Genomic DNA, 25,346 nt, shown 5'->3' with positions numbered 1-25,346 from the left:
TTTCAGGTACAGTGGATGACCGCGGGAAGGCGAAGGCGTGACCGTACACTTCCTCGATTTATGATTATGATTTCTGGGAACTCTACAGCTTAAACTATTTTGAAAACACTTTGTAATAATTAATGGTATTTTTGATATTTAAAAAGGTTTTAAATTGGATTGATTTTTATGGATGTTACAAAATCACCATGGATTTTATCACCAAGTTATCGAAGACAGCCAAGGGTTTTGATGCTATTTAGGTCATCGTGGATCGATTGACCAAGAGTGCCTACTTTTTAGCCATCCGAGAGAGCTCTTTGGCCAAAAAGTTGCCCGATGTGTATGTCCAAGAGATTTTTGCTTGTCATGGGATTCCAGTCTCCATTGTTTCAGACCGAGATGTTCGGTTCACTTCCCGATTTTGGCAGAAGTTCCACGAGGAACTAGGCACGAGGTTACATTTCGGCATTGCTTATCATCTGCAGACTGACGGTCAGAGTGTGTGGACCATCCAAACCCTTAAGGATATGTTGCGGGCCTATGTCATTTATTTCGGTGGTAGTTGGGATTCCTATCTACCTCTTGTAGAGTTCTCCCACAACAACAATGATCACTCCAGCATTGGTGCCCTACCTTTTGAGCTCTTGTATGTTCGGAGCTTTCGTACCCCATTATATTGGGGAGAGGTTGGTCATATTGTCATGTGGAGGAGCGAAGTAGTCCTTCAGACCATGGAGCTTATTCAATAGATCAGGCAGAGACTGCAGACCGCTCAGAGTTGGTAGAAGAGCTATGCCGACCAGCGTCGATCAGATTTGGAGTTTCAGGTCGGTGAGTCCCCCACATAACTCTTTGCTAGCTGGGTATCTCCTACTTCTGCCCAACATATTGGTGATCAATATTTGCATTCGTAAAGCGCTTCGAATGTTGTAGCTTTGATGCTTGATACTAGTGTGATAACTATTATTATAAGAAAACTCGACTAAGGGTAGATGAGTATCCCATGCATTTCCGAAGTCAATCACACAAGCTCAGAGCATGTCTTATAAAGTTTGTATGTTCCTCTCACGTTGACCATCAATTTTTGGATGATAAGTCGTGCTCATATCCAAACATGTTCCTAAGGACTTTTGCAATGATTGCCAAAATCTCAAGGTGAATATACTGTCTCAATCAAAGATAGTAGATATGGGCACACCATGCAACTTGATAATCTCTTTAAGATACGTTATGGCTAACTTCTCCATTTTATCCATCTCTTTGATCAGTAAGAAGTGAGCATACTTGGTCAATCGGTCGACCACTACCCTTATGGTGTTATAGCCTCTTGAAGTTTTAAGTAATTTCGTTATAAAATCCATAGCTATTTGTTCCGATTTCTACTCAGGTATTTCTGGCTACTGTAGCAATCCCGAGGGTTTCTGATATTCAACATTGACTTTAGCACAAGTCATACATTTACTTACATAGGTGGCAATTTCTGTTTTCATATTGGGCCACCAATATATTCTTTTTAGATCCAGATACATCTTGTCTAAACCGGGATGGATGGAGTATCTCGACATGTGAGCCTCATCCATGAATAATTTCCTTAGATCGTTGAACTTCGGCGTCCAAATTCGATTCATAAATTTTCGGTTCCAATCATTCCTAAGCTCGAACTGCTTATCCATACCTCGTAAGAGTTCGTTTGCAACGTTCTCTTCTTTTAGAGCTCCGAGTTGTGCGTCTTGAGTTCTGAATCGTCATTGTTAGAGCTCGAACCCTTCTAGGTTTGGTTCTTTCCTTCCAGCTTAAATCATCTGATACCATATTTGCTTTTCCAGGATGATAACGAATTTCACATTCGTAGTCATTCAACAGCTCTTTCCATCTTCGTTGTCTCATATTGAGTTCATTATGGTCGAAGATGGGCTGAAGACTCTTGTGATATGTAAATATAGTGCACTTCGTATCGTAAAGACAACATCTCCATATCTTTAGCATGAAGACTACAGCTCCTAACTCAAGGTCGTGGGTAATGTAGTTATTTTTATGCACTTTGAGCTACCTAAAATCATAAGCAATGACTTTGTTCCTTTGAATTAACACACATCCTAATCCTTGATGATAATCATCATAATACACCACAAAATCCTTTGTTCCTTCTGGGAGGGATAGGATTGGTGCATTACAAAGCATTTGCTTCAGTTTTTGAAGCACAAACTATTGTTTGTCTACCTAGTCAAATTTCTTATCTATCAGGATTAATGTTGTGAGAGGCTTGGCTATTGTTTGAAGCACCAACAGCAAGCAGCCACTCACGGAGCACAATCTACCAATCGAAGGCCACCTGTCCCTGCCAAACCTGAAAAGGTAGAAGATATTTTCGGGGATCTATCCCCCTGACCATATGTATAAAAAGGTCCCTTCTCCTCTAAGAGAAGGGATCGAAAAAACACGACCCTTTCACTCTTACCTAACATCTCTTCACCTTCTCTTTAAGAAACCAACTAATTTGATTGTCGGAGCCTCGTTCCGAGACTGCCTCCCGGACAACGACTGGCGATCTTGTTTGCTTTGCTGTGATTCTCAGGCCTTTCATTCCATTCTTCAAAGAGACGGAGTTAAGCCGAAGACATATCACAACAGTTGGCGCCATCTGGACGTGCACCCAATACAACATAACCCACTTCGCAACATCAGACGCCAGAAATGACGGATAAAGGACCGATACAACATGAAGGTGACGATAATAGCCCGGTTATACCAATGCAGTCCCTCGACGGAAGCGGCCCTTCGACACTGGAAGGGCAGCTGCTCACACAAACACCGACGACGCCGATAGTCGGCTCCACGATGGAGTTCATTGCAAGTCTATGGCGACTGCCACCCGTCGCAATGGAACATCCGGCCATGACTACCACCAGAACGCCTCAAAGAGTGCCGACCACCCAATCACAATAAACACCAAATCGACCACATCCATCAGCACGATAGGCAGGGACCGACGCTTGGTCCCCTGACGCCATTCTATCAGCCGCACCACCTGCAGGCCACCAGTCTTCCCCGATGGCTGCCATGTCGCATATCCCGCTATTTGCACAACAACCACCGTTCAACACATATTTAAACCACTAACAAGGCGTGTACCCTCAAACACAACCACAAACTCACAACATTCAAAGCACGCCAACACAATGGATGAACGCACACACTACGGGGCTAACAGAGTCAAGTTCACAGCCGAATCAGCTAATGCACGCATACCCCATGCATGCATCGTATATGCCTCAAGCGACCATGTATAACCACATGTACCATTACGAGTATGGTCAATGGTACAACAACCCATACCACGTGCAGTAGGCGATAGCCAGCAGAGCACCCAACTACCAACATATGAACAACCCCGAAACAAGTATTAGCTCGGCGTTCTGTCAAGAGTTATTATAGTATGGAATACCATATTCCGCCATGATACCAACCATCCCAAAGTATGACGACAAGACACATCCTGACGAACATATAGACACCTACGAGTGGACAATGACATCCTTTCGGACGGACAAGAGATTCACATGCACCTACTTCTCGGTCACACTATCGGGAAATGCTAGCAAATGGTTCAAGGCACTACATCTGGGAAGTATCTCCAGCTTCGAACAGTTGAGGTACATTTTCCTCCACAACTTCATGTAATTGAAGAAAATCAAAGGAGATGACAACTCTATCATGGCATGCAAACAAAAACATGATATAACATAATAATTTTATCATTAATCTGAACTTAAAAAACATTGCATATATTTTCAAACCATTTTATGTATTAATTAAGTTAACGATTATATATATATATTTTCAAACCATTTTATGTATTAATTAAATTAACGATTATACAGTTAAACAAAACATCTAATTTTGCATAAAAATTATTGTTGCAAAGATTAATGATTACAATTTTTAAAGTTTAAATATGATTATAGTTTGTCAACCGTAACCTAATTAGGACTGTATAAATAAATTAAACAGTCGAATACAAAATAAAATGAGAAAATTACAAATTTAGCCAAATACACTAATTATTTTGTGGAAAATAGCAAAAAAAAACCCAAATTAGAAAATTAGCCCTTAAAATCACAGATGAATTAAACCCATCTGTGATTTTGCATTTCCATCTGCGAACGTAAAAGTCTTTTAGACACTTGTACATCTGCAGATGGAACAGTCCATATGTGAATTGTACATTCCATCTGCGATTTCGTAGCTATTTTGTATAAAAACGTTTTTTTTTCCACTATCTTTTTAGAGAAACTCTCTCTTTCCACCTCCCGTCAGTTACAACGCAAACCAAATATTCATTTATTTTTTAGAGACGTTTTAAACAAATTTTCCTAAGAAATAACAACAAAAATGATATTTTTTTGAAAATTCTTATATATAATAAAGTTGGTTTGTAGTCAAACCCTATTAATTTCGTAGTCAAAATAAAAAAAAAAATCACAAAATCACAGATGAATAGAGAGGAAATCACAGATGGACACAGTCCATCTGCGATTTTAAACTGAAAAAGAGGAGTATATATACAACGAAAAAAAAAACACATGCGAACGTACAAGTGGCTAAAACACGTCTCGCAGATGGTATGACGAAATCACATATGAATTATATCCATCTACGATTTTAATGGCTAAAAATACAATTTTGATTTTTCTTGACTATTTTCCATAAAATAATTAATGTATTTGGCTAAATTTATAATTTTTCTGAAATAAAATTTATATCTAATTCAAGTCTTTTATTAATATATACAGTTTTTAACGGCGACAAATTGAGAGCGCGTTTTTTTTTTTCCTTAAAGAAATGCCGAATACAAGACAGTTGTAGGGATGGCAAAAATACTCATACCTAATGGGGAACCCGAAACCCGCACCCGTTTTGACTGGGGAATCCCCAGGTTGACCAGGGATAGGGACGGGGATGGGGAATACCCGAATAAAAAAAGTGGGGATGGGGATGGGGATGAGGATACCCTTAATCCCCGACCCTGGACCCGTCCCCAACATATATTAATATATAAAAATAATACAGAACATATATTTATAGTATAGTTTATAATACATAAAATTTGAGCTAAGTAACCTAACTCATTAGTAATTACTTGGTTGAAATTATACTTTTTGTTTTTATTTAATTTAAACTCGTGTGTATATATATATATATATATATATATATATATATATATATATATATATATATATATATATATATATATATATATATTTCTCTTTGGTTGATGTATTTTACCTTAAATATCAATCTGATAATTTTTTTTACTTGATTTTTTATGTATATATTTAAATTTGGTAGAAAATTAATTTATATTTTTTCTGCAATTTATGGGTACTTATATATTTTATAAAATCTTTAAACTTATGCTGATAAAATTGAAATATAGAGTTTTTTCTTACGTAAAAGTTTGCATGTTAAAAGAGAAAAAAAAATCCCCGTTTCCCCATTGGGGATGAGAATGAGGGTTTATTTATATTCCCAGATGAGGATGGGGATAAGGATTGAAATGAGGATTCGAAAATGAGAATGGGATTGGGGTCCTTGTGTTTCCCGCCCCCGTTGCCATCTATAGACAGTTGTGATGATCTTAAAAGTAGGAGGGCTTAATTGAAAACACACCGAACATTATCTTTTTTATCTCGATTTCGTAGGCGGTCAATTCTCAGAAGAAAACAGAGGGAACTAGCGGAATCCATGGAAGCCATAGCTAAGAACTTCATCATCTACGTATCGTCGATCACAGTATCTCTATGCTACTGCTATTTCGTATCTTCTAAGATCCCTAAAGGTATTTGCAGATTCATCTCTCTCATACCTATCTTCTGCATCTTCACGATCCTTCCTCTTCGTTGCACATATGTCTTCACTACCGCCATCTGCTTCTCCTTCACTACCTGGCTTATGAACTTCAAGCTCATCCGATTCGCTTTCGATCTCGATGAATCGCCATATCGCTGTTCCGATTCGCTTATCCGTTTCATCACCGTCGCTTCTTTACCGGTCAAAACCAAAAGTACAGATTCCACCTCCGCCAGTACGTCACCAGAGAGATCTTGGTACAAATTAGGGTTGCAGAATCTGATTTTCTCCATACTTGTAAGTACAGTGAATAATTACAGAGATCGATTTCATCCGGATATTGTATTAGTAATCTACTGTGGCCTACTTTTCCTGATAATCGACATCATTGCTGGCGTCAGCGCCGCTCTGCTCCTGTTTTTGACCGGATTAGAGCTCGAACCTTCGTCCAATGAACCTTACCTCGCTACATCGCTGCAAAATTTTTGGGGAAGATGGAACCTCTTGGTAACAAAAACGCTGCGCTATACCGTATACAAACCCGTCAGGTCGGCTTTTTCCGATCATAAATGGGCCCCACACGCCGGCGTATTATCGTCATTTTTCGTTTCAGGATTAATGCATGAGCTGTTCGTTTACCAATTGTCACGTGAGGATCCCACGTGGGAGATGACGTCATTCTTCGTTATCCATGGAATCTGCGTCGTGGTGGAGATGATTATCAAGAGCAATCTGGCTGGTGGTCGTTGGCGTTTGCCGAAGTTCCTAGCGACGCTGTTGACCGTGGGGTTTGTGGTGGTCACCGGTTTATGGCTGTTCTTTCCGCCGTTGATCAGAACTAAGGTAGACGTGAAAGTCCTTATGGAGCACGCCTCCTTTGTAGATTTCATAAAGACAACTTTCTATTCAATGACTCAAAAATCACAAATTCATGTATGATACATACGATATATAAATTATTATGTTAATTGAAGAAAAAAACTCAATATGTCTATATTCCTTTAACAATCCCTTAATCATATTTTATAGGGGTAACAATTGTTGACACGACACGACAAAAATATACGAAATGAAATTGACACAAAACTGAAATTTGAATTCGTGTTCGTGTTCGTGTCAAGTGCAAAAAAAACGATGTCATGTCGTGTTTATGTTCAAAATTCGACACGAAATTGATACAATTTAACATTTATTTGTCGTGTTTTACGTGTTTTTCATGTTATGTATAATTAAATATTAGTTAAATAAATTAATTGTTATATCATGTTATCTTTGTCGTGTCGTGTTTGTCGTTTTTTAATCGGTTTGTTTTCGTGTTAGTTAAAAAACGCGACATTGTGTAGTGTTCGTGTTACATAAAACTTTGTCGTGTCGTGTCGTGTCAGACAAAAAACACGACACGATGACCCGATTTGTCACCCCTAATATTTTATGTATTATATGAATTTATTTAAAAACAAACAAATATTAATATCTAACAATTTAGAAAATTTAAATCTATAAGAAAAAAAAGTAAAATATTAATTATTAAAAGTGAAATGTATATTTATCTTTTAAATTTGAACTAATAATTTTAATAAATTAACAACTAAAATAATTTGATTAAATTTAGAAATTTAGAAATTATAAGAAAAAAGTTGTGTTAATGAATTGAATATATGTTTATTATTAAATTTATAACATTTAAGTATTATATGAAATTTAGTAAAATAGAAAAAAACCATAAAATGATATATGATATAATTTAATCTAAATTTATCATAAAAGGACATGTTACATAATACATAAAAAGATGACAAGTAATAAAATTATTTTTATTTATTAAAGAGGATAGAACTAAATGTATGAATTTATAAATATCATACATAAAATAGTTAAATTTTAAATGATAAATAAAATATCTAACTAGTTTTATTTTAGAATAATTACGTTATAATAAATTAATAACAAACTATAACTTCGGATTTAAAATATATATATACTATTCATAAACGTTTAAGGGTATATTACTTTCCCGTAAGCATTACAATGTGTTTAAAATTGTCGGGTGCTTAAGATTAGCTCCGACATTGTCATACCCTCCTCCGGACATGTACACAAGCTTGTGTTATGCACATTTCGTTGTTTTTGTATAATAGTAATTGTCATCTTTTAAAAAGGGTAGATTAAATAAATAAATAAATAATCGATGCATTTTTTGTTTCAATCAATTTCTTGATCTTTTCAATTTGTTTAAACGTTGGCCACTCACCTAGGCTCCGTCACAAGGCTGACGTGACACTTTTTAACGACGTGTCATTATTTAGCGACATCACATGTTGGATGTTAAAATCGAAAAAATTAAAATTTATTGACTTTTGGGATATCCAAAATGTAGTGACTTTTGTGTAATTTGTTATCATGAAAATTCCAAACAAAATAAATACTCAATATACACAAGGGTCTTCTTATGCATAAACTAAAATCGAAACTCAACTCAAATTATAGATGAAATTTGGTAATGAAAAAGACGTGGATTCTCTTATCAACTCAAATTATAGATGTAAAATAATCATATACTTGGAAGCTTAAGGAAATCGAATAAGAGGTTAACCGATGGTTTTGCTACGATTTCCTTTGTTAATCAAATCTTTTACTGGTTTGAATTTTTCTTCGGTCGGTTGCTTTCTGAATCGAAGAACACATATACATATACATAAACCGTTCAAATTTCTTCTTTATCGTCGAGTTTAGAACACACATATTGATAGATGAAGAGATGTGAGAGACGATTTCAATCGAGCATGATAGACTATTTCGATTTTCAATTGAGAATGAGATGGTATATCTATTATTATTTTTTAGCAAGTTTTGATTTTAAAACAAAAATTTGTGATTTTCAAGAGAAAGAGAGAGATGGTACACTCATGTGTATGTGTTTTTTTTCACTTAAAAAATAACTACGTATACATATAAATCTTAAAAAAAATAAAAAATAGTTTTATATTAATTTAAAGATCAACCAAGCAAAAAAAAATAAAACTTACGTGGAATTTATCTTAAATATATTGATAAGCAAACTTGGATGAAAGTTTTGGTCCAAAAACACATAAAACTTCTAGCTGGGCTTAATACAAAAATCGTCTAACACAAGGAGCCTAGAGACCAGGCCCATGAATTTCTATGATTTAGACATTTAGTTGCAATCCCCAAATATTGATGGGTTTTAGCCATATGAACATTCATATGTGCACATGCAAACCCTAATGCTTGGATCTAGGTTTCTCTAATTAAACATGCATTGAATCCAAGACTTCTAATGACTAATAGAGCATAATAACATAAGAAATCAGAATTAGAAGTTTGCCTTGAATCACTTGCTTGATCTTCTTGTCCTTGGAGCTTTAGAGTCACAATTGTCACTCCTCTAATGGCTTACAAACACCAACTAGCAAGAGGATGATTTGAAAGAGAGGAGAGGGAAGTGAAAATCGGCCAGTGTTTCTTTCCAAAGCACAAGTGCCGATTTCCCTTAACTCTTGGGGTCTATTTATACTTGTAAGGCTCCTAGGGTTTCACCCTTAAACCCTAATTGGATAACTTAGGCCCTAAGCAATCCAATACCTTAATTGATAAGCCTTGGACGAAATCTAAGCCTATCCTAAGCCCTAGAAATCGTCCACTATTATCCATAAGGGATTTATAGCCCAAAGTATAACTATCAATCAATTGACAGTTTATGCCCTTTTATTTAATTAATCTCTTTAAGTCACCAAATTAATTCCTAATTAATTTATGACTTATATTAACCAAATAATAATATTATTATTCCTTATAATATATTAATAATATTTCTTCTCTCATAATAAATCATCCTGTCAAGTTGCTATGGTGAAGGCAACCCAAAAGGACCATGTACAACCGGGTCAAATACTTGCCTAATATAGTTGCAGCCTTAGACACTATTCCAACAGTCTCCCACTTGGATAAGTCTAGTAACTATATATACAAGTATAATCCGATTAGCAATCGTAGCTCTCAAATACGCTGTTAAACTCTGATCTAATCAATCTTGTCCTTTAGATAAGGGATCGTACAGTCCTCTGTTTAGATATCATGCTGACAATTCTATGGAATCAATTTTGTCTAGCATTTGGTTTCTCGATCTCCGATTTATTTGACATAGAACTTAATCGAACACATCAATTCAGTTCTGACCTGGCCCAGCACATAAGTCAAATCAAATCATCAAGCGATCGAGATATCGCTTTTACCCTCTTAGGATAAAAGTAACAGATAAACTTCGACTTATATACATTTACTTATTCATTAATCAACTATACACAACAATGCGTTTTATAACATCAAGTTACTGATGCGGTTTCGCATTATCAATGTACAACCAATTAACAAATAATAAACTATATATCTTGGTTTTAATACCATATGATATTATCGTCTTGCGATCACCCTTTTTATCACATTCCATAAGGTGATTCCAGCAAGTGTGGGTTTGTTCCAATGCTCAAAACTAGTTCATAAGCACTCATGAACGTTGCAGCAACCTTTTGCTATGTCTAATACCATTTAGACAATCTACACACCAATTCATGACAATCTTCATTCATATCTACTTCCAATATATGAACGATTGTGGATAATTTGAATAATTCGATTATTCTTAATAAACTCAATTATTCTGGAAGTCAAAACATGCAAAGTAAAACAATAGTTAAACAATTAACATAAGACAGTAACATTACTCATAAATAATCCTCTTTTATTTAATCATCAAATGTTAATTACATTTATCTATTACACGTTTCTAATACTATCTAATCTATACTAATATCATCCTTCAGCCCAATACTCCTAGCATGCTGCAAGTGCTTAACCCTACTCAGTCCCTTCGTAAGCGGATCTGCTGGGTTATATTCTGGTGATATCCTCTTCACCACGAGTTGTCCTTCTTCTACACGATGTCTAATAAAGTGATATTTTCTGTCGATATGTCGAGATCTACCATGATCCCTTGGTTCCTTTGTCAAGGCAACCGCTCCTTCATTATCACAGAAAATCTCCATGGGCTTCTTTATGGCAGTTACAACTCCAAGATCACCGATGAAGTTCTTCAACCATATTGCCTCCTTCGACGCTTTGCTCGCTGCAATGTACTCTGATTCTCACGTTGAATCAGCTACGGTTTCCTGCTTGGAACTTTTCCAAGTTACTGCTCCTCCATTCAGGGTAAAGACCCAGCCCGACTGCGAACGGTAGTTGTCCCTGTCGGTCTGAAAGCTGGCGTCACTATACCCTCGCACCTTCAAGTCATCACTCCCTCCGAGGACTAAGAACCATTCCTTCGTCCTCCGAAGGTACTTAAGGATATTCTTGACCGCAATCCAATGGGCTCTTCCAGGGTTCCCTTGATATCTACTAACCATGCTCAAAGCAAAGGCTACATCAAGGCGAGTACAAGTCATAGCATACATGATTGAGCCAACTGCGGAAGCGTATGGTACTCGGCTCATTTCTGCTATTTCAGCTTCGGTACTCGGACTTTGAGTCTTACTCAACTTGGCATTACTTTGTATCGGTAATTCTCCCTTCTTCGAGTTTTCCATACTAAAACGTTTCAGTACTATATCCAAGTAAGTGTTCTGACTAAGTCCTATTAGTCTCTTACTTCGTTCTCTCACTATCCTTATTCCCAAAATATAGGAAGCCTCTCCGAGGTCCTTCATAGCGAAGCACTTCCCGAGCCAGGACTTAACCTCCTACAGAGTTGGGACGTCGTTTCCTATGAGTAGTATGTCATCGACATACAGAACGAGGAAGCTTACTATACTCCCACTGGCTTTGACAATACACATGATTCATCTTCGCTTCGTACAAATCCAAACTCTTTGACTTTCTCATCGAAGCAAAGATTCCATCTGCGAGACGCTTGCTTAAGTCCATAAATGGACTTCTCAAGCTTACACACTCTATTTGGATGCTTCAGATCGACAAAACCCTCTGGCTGAGCCATGTAAACATCCTCAGCCAACTTCCCATTAAGGAAAGTGGTTTTGACATCTATTTGCCAAATCTCATAATCATGAAATGCGGCAATTGCTAGCATCACTCTAATAGACTTTATCTTCGCAACTGGTGAGAAGGTCTCATCATAGTCAACTCCGGGAGTTTGAGTAAAGCCCTTCGCAACCAACCGCGCCTTATATGTGTGTACGTTTCCATCCACGTCGGTCTTCTTCTTGAAGATCCATTTGCACCCAACGGTCTTACGTCCGGGCACATTATCAACCAAATTCCAAACTTGGTTGTCATACATGGACTGGATCTCGCTGTCCATTGCCTCTTTCCATTTTGTAGACTCCGGGCCTGCCTTGGCTTCCTTATAGTTATTAGGTTCATCTAGATTTATTAGTGTACCATCACTAATATACGTATCCCCTTCGGTAGTAATATGAAAACCATAAAACTGGGGTTGAACTCTAACTCTTTCGGAACGTCTAAGAGGTAATGACTCGTCAATCGGTTCAACCGGAGTTTCCTTCTCGGGTTGAGTGCCAGCGGTAGAGGTTCCTTCATCTATCGACTCTTAAATCTCTTCAAGCTCGATTTGCCTCCCACTGTCTCCTTGGCTTATGAGTTCTCACTCTCGGAAAACTCCTCTCCTTGCAACGAAGACAACATTGTCCTTCGGTCTATAGAAGAGATATCCAAAGGATTTCTGCGGGTAGCCGATGAAAAAACATCACTCACTATGAGGTTCGAGCTTGTCGTGAGTATCTCGTCTTACGAAAGCCTCGCAACCCCAAACCTTGATATGTGCCAACGAGGGAGCTTTCCCTGTCCACATCTCGTGAGGTGTTTTGGCAACCTTCTTTGTAGGGACTCGGTTAAGGATATGGGCGGCAGTCTCTAAGGCATACCCCCAGAATGAGATAGGTAGTGACGCACGACTCATCATAGAGCGAACCATGTCCAACAAGGTTCGATTACGCCTTTCTGCCACACCATTCAACTGCGGTGTCCTAGGTGGCGTCAATTGTGAAACTATTCCACACTCCTTGAGATAGTCGTGGAATTCAAGACTTAGGTACTCTCCTCCTCGATCAGATCGAAGCATCTTGATTTTCCTGCCCAATTGATTCTCCACTTCATTCTTGAACTCTTTGAACTTTTCAAACATTTCTGACTTTTGCTTGATTAAGTAGATATACCCATATCTACTATAGTCATCCGTAAAAGTCACATAGAAGCGGTTCCCATCCTTTGTGGTTGATCTAAACGATCCACATACATCGGTATGTATGTGGTCCAATAGACCCTCACCCCTTTTACATGTACTAGTGAAGGGTGACTTAGTCATCTTTCCAAGCAAACAAGACTCGCATGTGTCATCTTCCCTAAGGTCGAATGACTCCAACACTCCATCCTTTTGGAGTTGGGCTATGCGCTTCTTGTTGACATGTCCAAGACGACAATGCCACAAGGATGCTCTATCCATACCATTGGAAGAATCCATGCATAAAACATCATTTCCTAAGTTATCTACAATCATAACAGTTTCATAAATTCCATTACATGGTATTGCTTCAAAATATAAGACACCATTTAGATAAGCAAGAATAGAACCATTCTCATTATTAAAAGAAAATCTAAAACCTTGTCTAAACAAACCATGAAATGAAATGATGTTTCTTGCCATTTCTGGCGAATAGCAACAATTGTTCAAATCTAAACATAAACCATTCCTAAGCACTAAACAATACACTCCAATCTTGGTCACAGGCGACGATCTTCTATTCCCCATGATTAGATTTATTCTTCCATGCTCCACATCCCTATTTCTTCTTAGTCCCTGCAATTCAGAACAAATATGGTAACCACAACCGGTATCAAGGACCCAAGAAATAGCATGATTTGAATCGTTAAATTTAATTGTGTATATACCTGCGAAAGATGGCTTGATCTTTCCTTCCCTTATGGCTTGCAGGTAGTCTGGACAGCTTCTCTTCCAATGCCCTATTTTATGGCAATGATGGCACTCTGCCTCCTTTGGGTTAGGGTTAGGCTTAGCGGTATCAACTTTGGTCCCACTAGAAGAGGAACCATCTCGGGACTTTCCCTTACGGTGGCTCTTAGACGGAGCCTTCCTATTCTTGCCTCTTCCTTGCCCAATTGCCAAAACAGGAGCAGCGGGTGGATTGGGAGTGGGTGCAACAGACTTGTCCTTGAGGTTTCTTTCAGCAACCCTAAGGAGACCTTGGAGCTTACTTAGGGTGACCTCTTCTTTGTTCGTGTGGTAGGTCATCCTAAATTGATTGTACCACAGAGGCAAAGAGTGAAGCACCATATCGATCGCCAAGTCTTCCCCGAAGTCAACATTCAACTTGCAAAGACGATCGACATACCTTTGCATCTTTTGCAGGTGCACGATAAGAGATTCTCCATGACCCATTTTGGCGGAAATCATGTTAGTGAAAATCTCGTAACGCTCCTACCTCGCGTTTTGGTGGTATCTCTCCAACAAGTCTTGGTGCATTTCGTACGGATACATGTCCTCATAGGACTTTTGGAATTCAACGTTCATTGTGGCTATCATGATGCAATGAACCTTTGTTGCATCATGTTCATGAGTCTCAAAAGCAGTCATTTCAGCCGGAGTAGTGATTTCTGGGTTGATTTTCTCGAGCTTCTCATCGAGGACATACTCCTTGTCCTCGTAGCGAGCAATCATGCGAATGTATCTTATCCATTCGCTAAAGTTCGTCCCATTGAAATTCACCTTTTGACAAAGGCTCATCAATGTAAACGAACTAGCAGCAGCGTTGTTCGCGTTTGACATCTACAAATAGAAAGGACAAAGATATATTAGAATTTGAATCCCTAATTATCACCCAATAAGAAAAAATTAGGGCTAGGATCCAACAACAATATTTACATATTAGAAAAGGGATGCCGTAATCTAACATACAAACAATTTGAAGGTAAGTGAATGACGATTCACTAATTCTCCATCACGAAAACATAACTTTAAGTTCTAAATGTATTGAGAATTCCTAGGTTTGGATGAGATTCATTGAAACCTTTCAATGGCATGTTTAAATCTCGATATGCCCCTCTCATTTATGACTGGGATACCGAGGATCACAAAGTGGGTGTGAATTACCATGCAAATTCACATGGTGCCTTCATTGTAACAATCACCTATTCGATGTGCCGGTAAACCACACACACTCCATCGAACTATGATAAACAATGAATCACCCTTTTCCACCTTTGCTTAGAACCAATTAGTGTGCCGGTAAACCGCACACGCTCCACTAACTTCTTAACAAGGGTGCAAAGTGTAATTTCATGGGATTGCATCAATTTACTTTTCCTAAAGTAACTAGGATTGGGAAATTTTGAAAAACATGTAGTTACTTTGTATTTCATATTATACTTTTAATGAAGAGATGAGGTTGCCATATCCTACCCGTTCGGCTAACGACCCTCCACCGATCAAGCAAGCGGTGGGTGTGAGTGTACACCCATTACGCGCCATTTTATAGGCAGCAACCTTATACCCACCTTATACCCACCGATCATACATGTATATATATTAATATTGTAATATTATATTAGTATAGGGTTGAATTTTAAACTTGTAAAATTCTAGGGTTTGAAATTTAAATTGTCTAAATTAAAACTTTTAATCACAAAACATAAATTTCAAAACTTAAGGGCAAGTTTTAAACTTTTCAAAACATAGGGGATCAACTAACAAATAATCTAAATTAACATTTAATCACATAATTATCCATATTTGATTTATTTAATAATTTCTTGCAAAACAATTTACCAATTAATCAATTATCACATAAGGAAATAAATATTTTATTAATTGATAAATATCTTCAATTAGATCAAGAATATACTCATATATCATAAAATCGAATTTATATTGATCTAATATGATAAAGGCAAGTATCTCAAAGATAAACAGCAAGAAATCCCGATATTTGCTCTTTCTGACGCTTGGACTCGCCGAGTACCCCAATGGACTCGCCGAGTCGAGCCTACTCGCCGAGTCCACTATGGGACTCGCCGATTCCATCAGACAGCACCACAAAATTCCAATTTTGAAGGCATCAAACAAGCAACCAATGCATCAATTCAATAGAAACCAATCTAGGCTCTGATACCACTGATGGGTTTTAGCCATATGAACATTCCTATGTGCACATGCAAACCCTAATGCTTGGATCTAGGTTTCTCTAATTAAACATGCATTGAATCCAAGACTTCTAATGACTAATAGAGCATAATAACATAAGAAATCGGAATTAGAAGTTTACCTTGAATCACTTGCTTGATCTTCTTGTCCTTGGAGCTTTAGAGTCACAATTGTCACTCCTCTAATGGCTTACAAACACCAACTAGCAAGAGGATGATTTGAGAGAGAGGATAGGGAAGTGAAAATCGGCCAGGGTTTCTTTCCAAAGCACAAGTGCCGATTTCCCTTAACTCTTGGGGTCTATTTATACTTGTAAGGCTCCTAGGGTTTCACCCTTAAACCCTAATTGGATAACTTAGGCCCTAAGCAATCCAATACCTTAATTGATAAGCCTTGGACGAAATCTAAGCCTATCCTAAGCCCTAGAAATCGTCCACCATTATCCATAAGGGATTTATAGCCCAAAGTATAACTATCAATCAATCGACAGTTTATGCCCCTTTATTTAATTAATCTCTTTAAGTCACCAAATTAATTCCTAATTAATTTATGACTTATATTAATCAAATAATAATATTATTATTCCTTATATTATTCTTATAATATATTAATAATATTTCTTCTCTCATAATAAATCATCCTGTCAAGTTGCTATGGTGAAGGCAACCCAAAAGGACCATGCACAACCGGGTCAAATACTTGTCTAATATAGTTGCAGCCTTAGACACTATTCCAACAAATATCATATCATTCCCTAGAATTCTCAATCATAAATACAAGACTAGACATATCAGAGATGGCGACGGGGACGACGACGATCAACAACAACACCGGTTCCGCTATCAAAAACCCTAAGAAGGCCAATCTCTTAGATCATCACTGCATCAAACACTTACTCGACGAATATGTCACTAAGGTACAAAGCAATTCTACTCACAAACAAGAAACATCTCGAATTCAGATTTCAATTTCTTTCCTATATGTTGTAATGGTCACATTTTTAAATTTTTTTTGAAATAGATCGTGACTAGTCGAGGTTACAACGAAGATGTGAGGATGAGTAACGTTAGATTGTTGATTGGAGCGATCATTATTATCATTTCCCTCTTTGCTCAGTTTTACAATAAGAAGTTTCCGGATAACAGGAATTTCCTCATTGGATGCATCATATTATATCCTTTTCTAAGCCCCAAATTCAATTTCCACTGTAGTGCATTGTGTTTACAAAATTAATAACTGAAAGTTTAATATTTTTCACAGTTCTAAAATGAGATAAATGATGTACACTTCACAGTCTTAAATTTCTTTTACTGCTATTTTGAAGAATTGAGTTTGTTTGATCTTTGATTATGGCAAGTATGTAGTATTCAATGGGATATTACAACTGATTATCTACACCAAGGAGAAGAACACATTTCTGTTCACATATCCTTCTACAGTAAGTTTGATTCATCTTAATATAGATCAGTAGTTATAATCCTTGAATAGGATCAAATTTCTACTTGCTTATTAAGAAGATATCATATGCTTGATGGTGTCTTCTAAATTTGAGATAATATTCAAACTTCAAAATTATCTTGAGTTTTGATGGAAATGGTATACTTGTTATCTTGACAGGGTTCTACTAATAACAATACTAGATTAATGGTGTCTTCTAAATTGCCCAGATTCTCTGACATGTATACACTCACCATAGCAAGTGCTGATCCAAAATCCATTTATGCAAAATCAACTGTCGAGTTTACCAAAAGTGTTACCAAATGGTATCTCTCTCTCTCACACACACATAGATGCATACATGCATTTACAAAGGATGGAGTATTGGTGGAAGGGCTATTTTGGAAAGATGTGGAGGGCCTGGTGAATGAGTATGCTAAGGCTAAAGATAACAAAAGAGCAAGTGAAATGTGAACCTGTGATTGATAATGATAGGGGGTAGAATTGAAATATTAAGAGCTTATAGAGGTATTTTACAAAACACCATTGGATCTTTTTCTTGAATTTATAGATATGGAGTGAGTCCAACATTGCCTTTGTAAAAATGAATGAATGAAAAGTCACATTCGATATTGTTAGTAATAAAAATAGATAAAATGATGCATGCTTGAAAAGCCCCCTTTTAACATGATGATTGAACTTTTCTTGTTAGCCCTCGATAAAAATATCTATTAATATGTGGTTATTTAAAGGGATAATGACTTAAAAGGGTAATATATTTTTTGATTTTTACACATTTGGTCACTTTGTTAGCCCTACTTCACTTTGTTAGGCTTCACAACTTCGGTTTTTCTAATTTAGAACAATAAGTAGAGGTGGCTAAAATCGACCCAACCCGCAAACCCAACCCGAACCCAACCCAAAATTAGCAGGTTGAGTTGAGATTTTCAACCCATTTAACTTAAATGGGTCAACCCGTAACCCATTTAATTAAATAGGTTAGGTTGGGTAAAATTTATTAACCCGTTTTCAACCCATCAACCCATTTAACTTTAATATATATATATATATATATATATATATATATATATATATATATATATATATATATATATATATAATTTAATATAATTTGAATATTATCATGTATTAATCAAAGTATTAATTTGTAAATTATAATGTTGCATTATTATTATCTATGTTTAATAAAATTCAATTCTAATTTTCATCCTTATTTTAGCGCCGATAATACTGGTCACTCTCCAAAATCACTGTGAAAATAAACATTTTTAATGTTATTTGAACAATTTATTTGAATTTATGAATTAGGATTGTGCTTTTGTCATAATTATGAAGTTTTATTTATGTTTTATAATTTAAGTGGTATAATATTTAATTATATAGTTTATTTAATTGATTTTAAATAGGTTAACCCAATTTTAACCCAATTATTTAATAGGCTGGGTCGTGAACTACACAAACAGATCAACCTAGTGACAACCCATTTATTAAAAGGTTGGGTTGGGTTGGAAATATCAACCCATTTAAATAAAAAAGTTAAGTTGGGTTGGGTTGGAATTTTCAAACCAATTGCCACCTCTAAAAATAAGACTATCAAACCCAAAATGGCATGCCACATTGTCACATAACATGCATGATATACCACATATGGAGTCTTTGGACGATCATATATTAAAAATCATCAAAGTTGTTTGAAATGCACAAGATATTTGCATTGTTAGCTCTATTGGCAATATGTTGATCTTTTTGGTGATTTATCCTTCATTTTTAGTTTCTTCATTGGATTGTTCTCTTGATCACTAAGCCCAATTCAAACAACTCTTTTCTAGATCAATTTTATCATTATATAATAGACTTATGTTATCTACCTCAATCTTGACTTCATCAATGATTATGTAAGTAGCTTTCTGCCCTAATCAGGACAATGTATCTTCTTTAATTCTTATCCTTACACCTCTAAAATCAAATAACCCTAGTGACACCAATGAAATGCTCAATTAGCATCATTAACAAATTCCTAAGTTCAATTAAAGATACACAAGCTCTTGAAAATTATGAAATGCATCAAGCGGAAGCAACAACCAATTAGCTAAGTAAATCATCAACCGAACTAATAAACGTTGCAATGTAGAAATTGATACCACATCGTCTTAAACAGGTTATTAGTGTTAGCAACCTGCAATTAAAACACAAAATAAAGATAAAGGAAAACAAATAGAGATATGAGGAGAAAGCTTACTGGAGATTGCAAGAACTCTAGGCTTAGCCATGTGACCTTTGTCGATTTTGCCTGTCTTACCACAAATACCACGTCTTTTGGCGACACGAATCGACAATACAAACTTCTGGTTGGTGCCCTCAATTGCAGCTTTGTAGGCTCGTCGAAACTCCAGATCATCGGCGCTCAATTTCACCATTTCTTCTTACTTACCTCTCCTCTTACGGAATACGATGACCAGATCTCAGAGCAAGATAAATGAACTTTGTTCTACAGTTTGGGACTTGATGATCCAAGAAAATTTTACCTTTTACTAATCACATGAAAATTCAGCTTTGGTCATTTTTTTGAATTTTAGAAGTCGTCTGTAACACCCGATTTTCAGGTATGAATTTTATGAATTAATCTTGTGGAATTTTGATGGCCACGACATAGTGGGGATGATCACCACGACATGGCAAGACTTTTGGGGCCACAACCATTTTTAGTGGCCATGACGTGGCGATTTTCCATGCTCAAAACCTAATTTTTTCGTGCTTAAGGTCCTATTTAAAGGATGTAATGTCTAGCGTTTTGTCCACCCTCAGCCTCCATCCCCTCTAAGTGCTTAGATCCAAACCCTAATCCCCTCTCCTCCATTTTTAAGCCTCTTTGTGGTGTTCTTGTTCTTGTGAAGGAAGAAGGAAGTGTTGTGGAGCAAAAAGATCAGCAAGCTAACTTCATTTTAGGCTTCTTGAGCTCTTTGTGGACCCTTATAAGTCTACAAGCTTATATCTTTTGCTCTACCTTTCTACATCTAGGTTTTATGCACATTTCTTTATGTATGAGATGGTTTGAATGGTTGGGATCAATAAAGTTGGCAATGTTATTGATCCTTGAGGTTCCAAGAGGGTTAGATGCTCAAGATCTGAAGTGTTATGTAGTTTTGAGTCCATACATGGGGTTTTGACCCCATCTCTCACATCGTACATGCATGTCTACAAAGTAAGGATTTTTATGAAGGATATAAGTGTGAAGAAGTCTTCTGGAAAGTTTGAGCAAATGAATTAAAGGATTTAGAGCTTAATCAATTAAGTTGTCTTCATCTAGAAACCATGACGTGCCATATTGCTCGTTACGATGTGGTGATGGGTTTTTCACGACTGTTTTGTCCTGTTGCTGCCATGACGTGGTGACAGAGCTTGTCGTGGCTGTTTTGTCAGAGAATAGCCACGACGTGGGCACTAGTTGGCCATGACGTGGTGAGAGTTGACTTTTTGACCTAATTGATTTTTGGTCAACTGAGTAGTTTTAGATGATAGACTAAGGTTTGACCTTGGATGTTTCATTAGGTGGTGGGTAGCACTAGTTTTTCGTTTGTGAGAGTTTTGGTACTTTCGGCTTCGATTGTAAGGTGAGTCTTCTCACTATATTATGTAGGATGCTATATTGTCTTTGTGACTCTTAAATTGAAGACTTAGATCTGGCCCCTAGCATGAACAAGTGTGAAATGTAGTAAAGGCATGTATTACCCGAAGCACAGGATTCACATTTAGATCAGGAAGAGTCACAAGGTTACTAAGGCACTAGTAATTGAGTTTGTTTTGCTTATTTCTGTCATTACCTGTGTTTTGGTGATGACTAGGAAAATGATATTTGATCAGACCCTAGTGGCCATCGATTTTGAGTAATACAGATCTACGCAAGTGAGTTGATTGATGTGATGTAGTAACCGACTTTAGTCGGGAGAATTAAGAAAGAGATTGATCGACGAAAGATTGCAACCTTCATTAAGGCTGAGCAGCCAATAGCTAAAAATGCTACCTGTTATGATGTGATTGTACCATATTAGAACATGAAGGAAAGTTTCTTCCGTGTTACACACTCATAAAAGACAAGAGTCTAGTTTGTTGCACTATGCAATGGAAGGCCATTCGAGTGTGAACATTCGGTCTGTTACTAATGTAACGACTAAAAATTTCAACCAATTTAAAATATTTTATTTCATTCAAAAACCATTAAATTCATACATCTTGTTTTCAAAATAGTTTAAACATCAGAGTATCCCCCAGGACCATATCACATAGATCATAAAACATGAGGAGCAGTACGATCACGCCTTTGCCTTTCCACGATCTCCTGAAGTACCTAAAACAATACACTAAACTGTAAGCCCGAAAGCTTAGTGAGTTACCCCAAGATACCATACATAAACATACTCATAACATATCACAAAGAGAACAGCCATGCACATCGGGTCTACTGTGTGACTGGTCCGCCTGCACCGGGCCTTCAGTCCACTTGGTCCACCCTCTGAGACTAGCCATGTACATCAAGTCTACAGTGTGATTCGTCCGCCCTCACCGGGGCTTCAATCCACCTGGTCCACTCTCTGAGTCTACAGTATGACTGGTCCGCCCACACCGGGCCTTCAGTCGGCCTGGTCCACTCTCCGAGCCTAGGCACGTCTGGTCCGCCGTCTTGGGGCCTTTAGCCTATCCGGACCGCTCACAGGGCCTTCGGGATATTCGGTCCGCCCTGGGTATGTTGGCCTAAAGCACAAAGTAGGACCCGCCTCAACCCAACCCCCGTCAAACAACCATGTGCACATAAAACAATTAATCACATAACAAATCATTAACCAGACAAACAGTCTAACAGACCACATAGCATATCAACATCCTAACCAGGATTCCGACCTAACCGGTCACTAGCATAACATTACCCTATATACCGGGTACCGACCTTAACCAGGTCACTAACATAACACCATCCTAAATATCAGGATGCAGATCTAGCAAAACAATAACATAACAAACAATACTCGGATTTCCATTCGATAAAGAGCCGGCCTTGGTGTCGTAGACCCTGTCGATATAGTACGGATAACTCACCTGATTGAAGAACCGAACCACGGAAGCACACACCCGAAGCACTGCTCTAAACTCTAACACCTATTGCCATCAATGGACCATTGACATAAATAACCAATTACCATAACACCTTTGAAGGTCAAAGTCAAAGTCCAGGCCAAAGTCAAACTTCCTAACTGACTCTACTCGCCGAGTCAACCTGTTGACTCGTCGAGTCCTTATACTCTGAAAACTCTTAGAACACGACTCAACTCGCCGAGTCACCCCAAGACTCATCGAGTCTAACGATCTCCGAGTCCCATCCTGCACAACTCACAGAGTCGCCCCTCGACTCACTGATTCGAGGCCTTAACCAGAAGCGGCTAGGGTTCCGTGACCAGACTCGCCGAGTCCAAGGCAATCTTCAACTGACTCACCGAGTTGTTCTTCCAACTCGACGAGTCCATGCTTATGTTCACACAACTCATCGAGTACACCCATGTGACTCGCCGAGTCTCTCCAGCTCTCAATCCACACAGAGGCTTTTTGAGCCATGCAGGGGCTCCAATCCATAGATCCACTCTTCTACAATCTAACCCTAACATAAATTTGCAAACGTTACGTGAAACCAAGGAGATATAAGCCCAAAACACTCTAGGGCTAGGGTTTATGACAAAGGGGCTTCACCAATAACTCTTAGACAGAAGCTTTATGACATTTTGGACCATCAAAAGCCTAGATCTGAAGTAGCAACCTCAGATCTAAGCCTCTAACTCGAAATAGCTCTCAATCATACCAAAAATGCCCCAAATCTCAAATGATAATAGATCTAGATACAAAAGAGCCCAAGCAACAGATTATTACCTCCAATATATGCCCCAACTGAAGTAGATCCTAGATCTACACCACTCCTTTGCAGCAAACCTCTTTATCTTCAAGCCCCTTTCCAAGATTTTCTCCTCCAAAGCTCTATTCTCTCTATTAATGGAGGCTCACTCGATTCTAGGGTTTCTGGATCTCAAAAGGGTAGCAAAGAGGCTAAGGGTGGGTTATAATGTGCTTTATATAGGACACCACCCCCAGGATTAGGGTTTTCTCTCTTTAGCACCAACTCGTCGAGTCCAAGCCGCCGACTCGGCGAGTTGGCCACTTAAACCGCGACTGAATCCCGCTCCGACTCGGCGAGTAAGCAGACCTACTCGTCGATCCCCTTTCCTAAATTTACACTTTTGGCCCTTCTTTGAACTTCTGAAATTTGGGGTGTTACAACTTTCCCCTACTTAAATTAGGCTTCGTCCTCGAAGCCTACTGCAGTATACGCTTCAGAACAAACCCCTTGCACTGCAGACTCCGATTTCTCAATCAACTCATGCTCTTACAAACCCTACTTCTGCATCTCTCTTAAATGGCTTATTCTCATGTAGCATCATTGCCACTACTCCAAGACGACCATTGGCCTTTCAACTCAATAGCACCAAATATTAACCTCGTATCACCCGATGATACCATCCCTTCAAATCAGGAACACACCTTCGCACCCTGCGAACGCTAGATACCACAAACACCCACTGAACTCTGCCAAGACACTAATCCGTCATCCTTTGCCCAAAATCGGCGATAACCCTGATAACTTGCAACCTGGAACAAATCCTGCTCCACCCTCTGGTTCTATCCCTTACGCACTGTCAGGATGCTGCATCCTTTAGCTCCCATAACCCATCAACCAACCATATCGTGCAACCACTCGTACCTGGCCCAATCAGCCTCGGGCTGGAATACCAGGCACGCCTATAACGGGTCCAGTCATCCCTAAGATGGAATACCCCAAATTGGAATACCTCCACATTCATAACTCAAGCCTACAACCATACTCGGAACCAAGGACCTTTTCCTTGCGTCACCCTCGAACCCTTCGGTTCGACACAACGGAGTATAACCCACTCACACCTCCCTATCACGATATCTATGTCCTTGACCTCCGATTGTAATATCCTTATATAGTCCTCAACACCGGTCTAAACTACTCCCGAGTCTGTTAACCTGCTGTCTCACCTTCCTCTGTCCAAATCTCCAATCTGGAACCACTATCTTCCTCCTCTTCCAAGGAGACTGAAAACATGATTGCGCATCATCCCACATTGCCACAACGTCAACGGGCATCCAACCGATATGTGCTTCCATATATCTGGAACAATCCCAGCGCTTACTACCAATAACTGCAGCACTTTCGATCATCCATTTACTCTGCTGCCTTCCTTTCAGAGGACCCACACTCCTTCCGGAGCTACATACCTTTCCTTTCTAGGAAGTCTACTCACCAACCCTTACCACACCTATAAGTGCCACTAAGCTAAAATCCACTCTACACTATCCAAGTGGAGCAACTGCTATTCTCGAACTCCCATATACCCCGAATCCGATCACATAACTAACAAGGCCCACGCACGGCCTCCAGCGAACTCCATCATCATGATCAATACTTGGGGCCAGACCATATCGATTGCTATTGCATGGCGACATAATCACCCATTCTCCGCATACAGATCCACTAACACATACATAGTCTTCGGCATGATTGGACCGCCTTTCCAGGCCTTCATCCTATCTGGACCACTCTCAGAACCTTCAGCATGTCTGGACCGCCCTCCTAGGCCTTCAGCCTGTCTCGACCGTTCTCCGAGCCTTCAGTCTGAATGGTACGCCTTCCAGCCTTCAGTCTATCCAGACCGCTCAAAGTTGTCGTACATCACTCTGAACCATTCCTCCCGGGAATCTCTCCCATGTAGTCTGTCCTCGC

General features: G+C 38.3%; 1 protein-coding gene and 1 pseudogene across 1 annotated transcript; both read left to right on the top strand.

Annotated features, from left to right (window-relative positions):
- Positions 1-5,639: 5,639 nt before the first annotated feature.
- LOC145051860 (putative long-chain-alcohol O-fatty-acyltransferase 5 pseudogene) lies at positions 5,640-6,826 on the top strand (annotated as a pseudogene).
- Positions 6,827-16,838: 10,012 nt separating this feature from the next.
- LOC145049302 (signal peptidase complex subunit 2-like) lies at positions 16,839-17,990 on the top strand. The gene is made up of 4 exons (XM_078997730.1): positions 16,839-16,958; positions 17,063-17,209; positions 17,400-17,480; positions 17,660-17,990. Exons 1-4 carry the CDS (start codon positions 16,839-16,841, stop codon positions 17,951-17,953), a joined length of 642 nt encoding a protein of 213 aa, XP_078853856.1. The 3' UTR covers positions 17,954-17,990.
- The last annotated feature ends 7,356 nt before the right edge of the window (positions 17,991-25,346 follow it).

This window comes from Lactuca serriola, chromosome 5, assembly GCF_051521515.1.
Source record: "Lactuca serriola cultivar US96UC23 chromosome 5, Lser_US96UC23_V15, whole genome shotgun sequence".
NCBI lineage: Eukaryota > Viridiplantae > Streptophyta > Magnoliopsida > Asterales > Asteraceae > Lactuca > Lactuca serriola.
This window is presented reverse-complemented; position numbering and strand designations above follow the sequence as displayed.

Bases quoted from the DNA above. Each gene is read 5' to 3' on its own strand.
- LOC145049302 (XM_078997730.1), top strand. From the start codon at position 16,839: ATGGCGACGGGGACGACGACGATCAACAACAACACCGGTTCCGCTATC. The intron at 16,959-17,062 runs GTACAAAGCAAT...TTTTTGAAATAG, and splicing joins TCGACGAATATGTCACTAAG to ATCGTGACTAGTCGAGGTTA. The intron at 17,481-17,659 runs GTAAGTTTGATT...TTATCTTGACAG, and splicing joins TGTTCACATATCCTTCTACA to GGTTCTACTAATAACAATAC.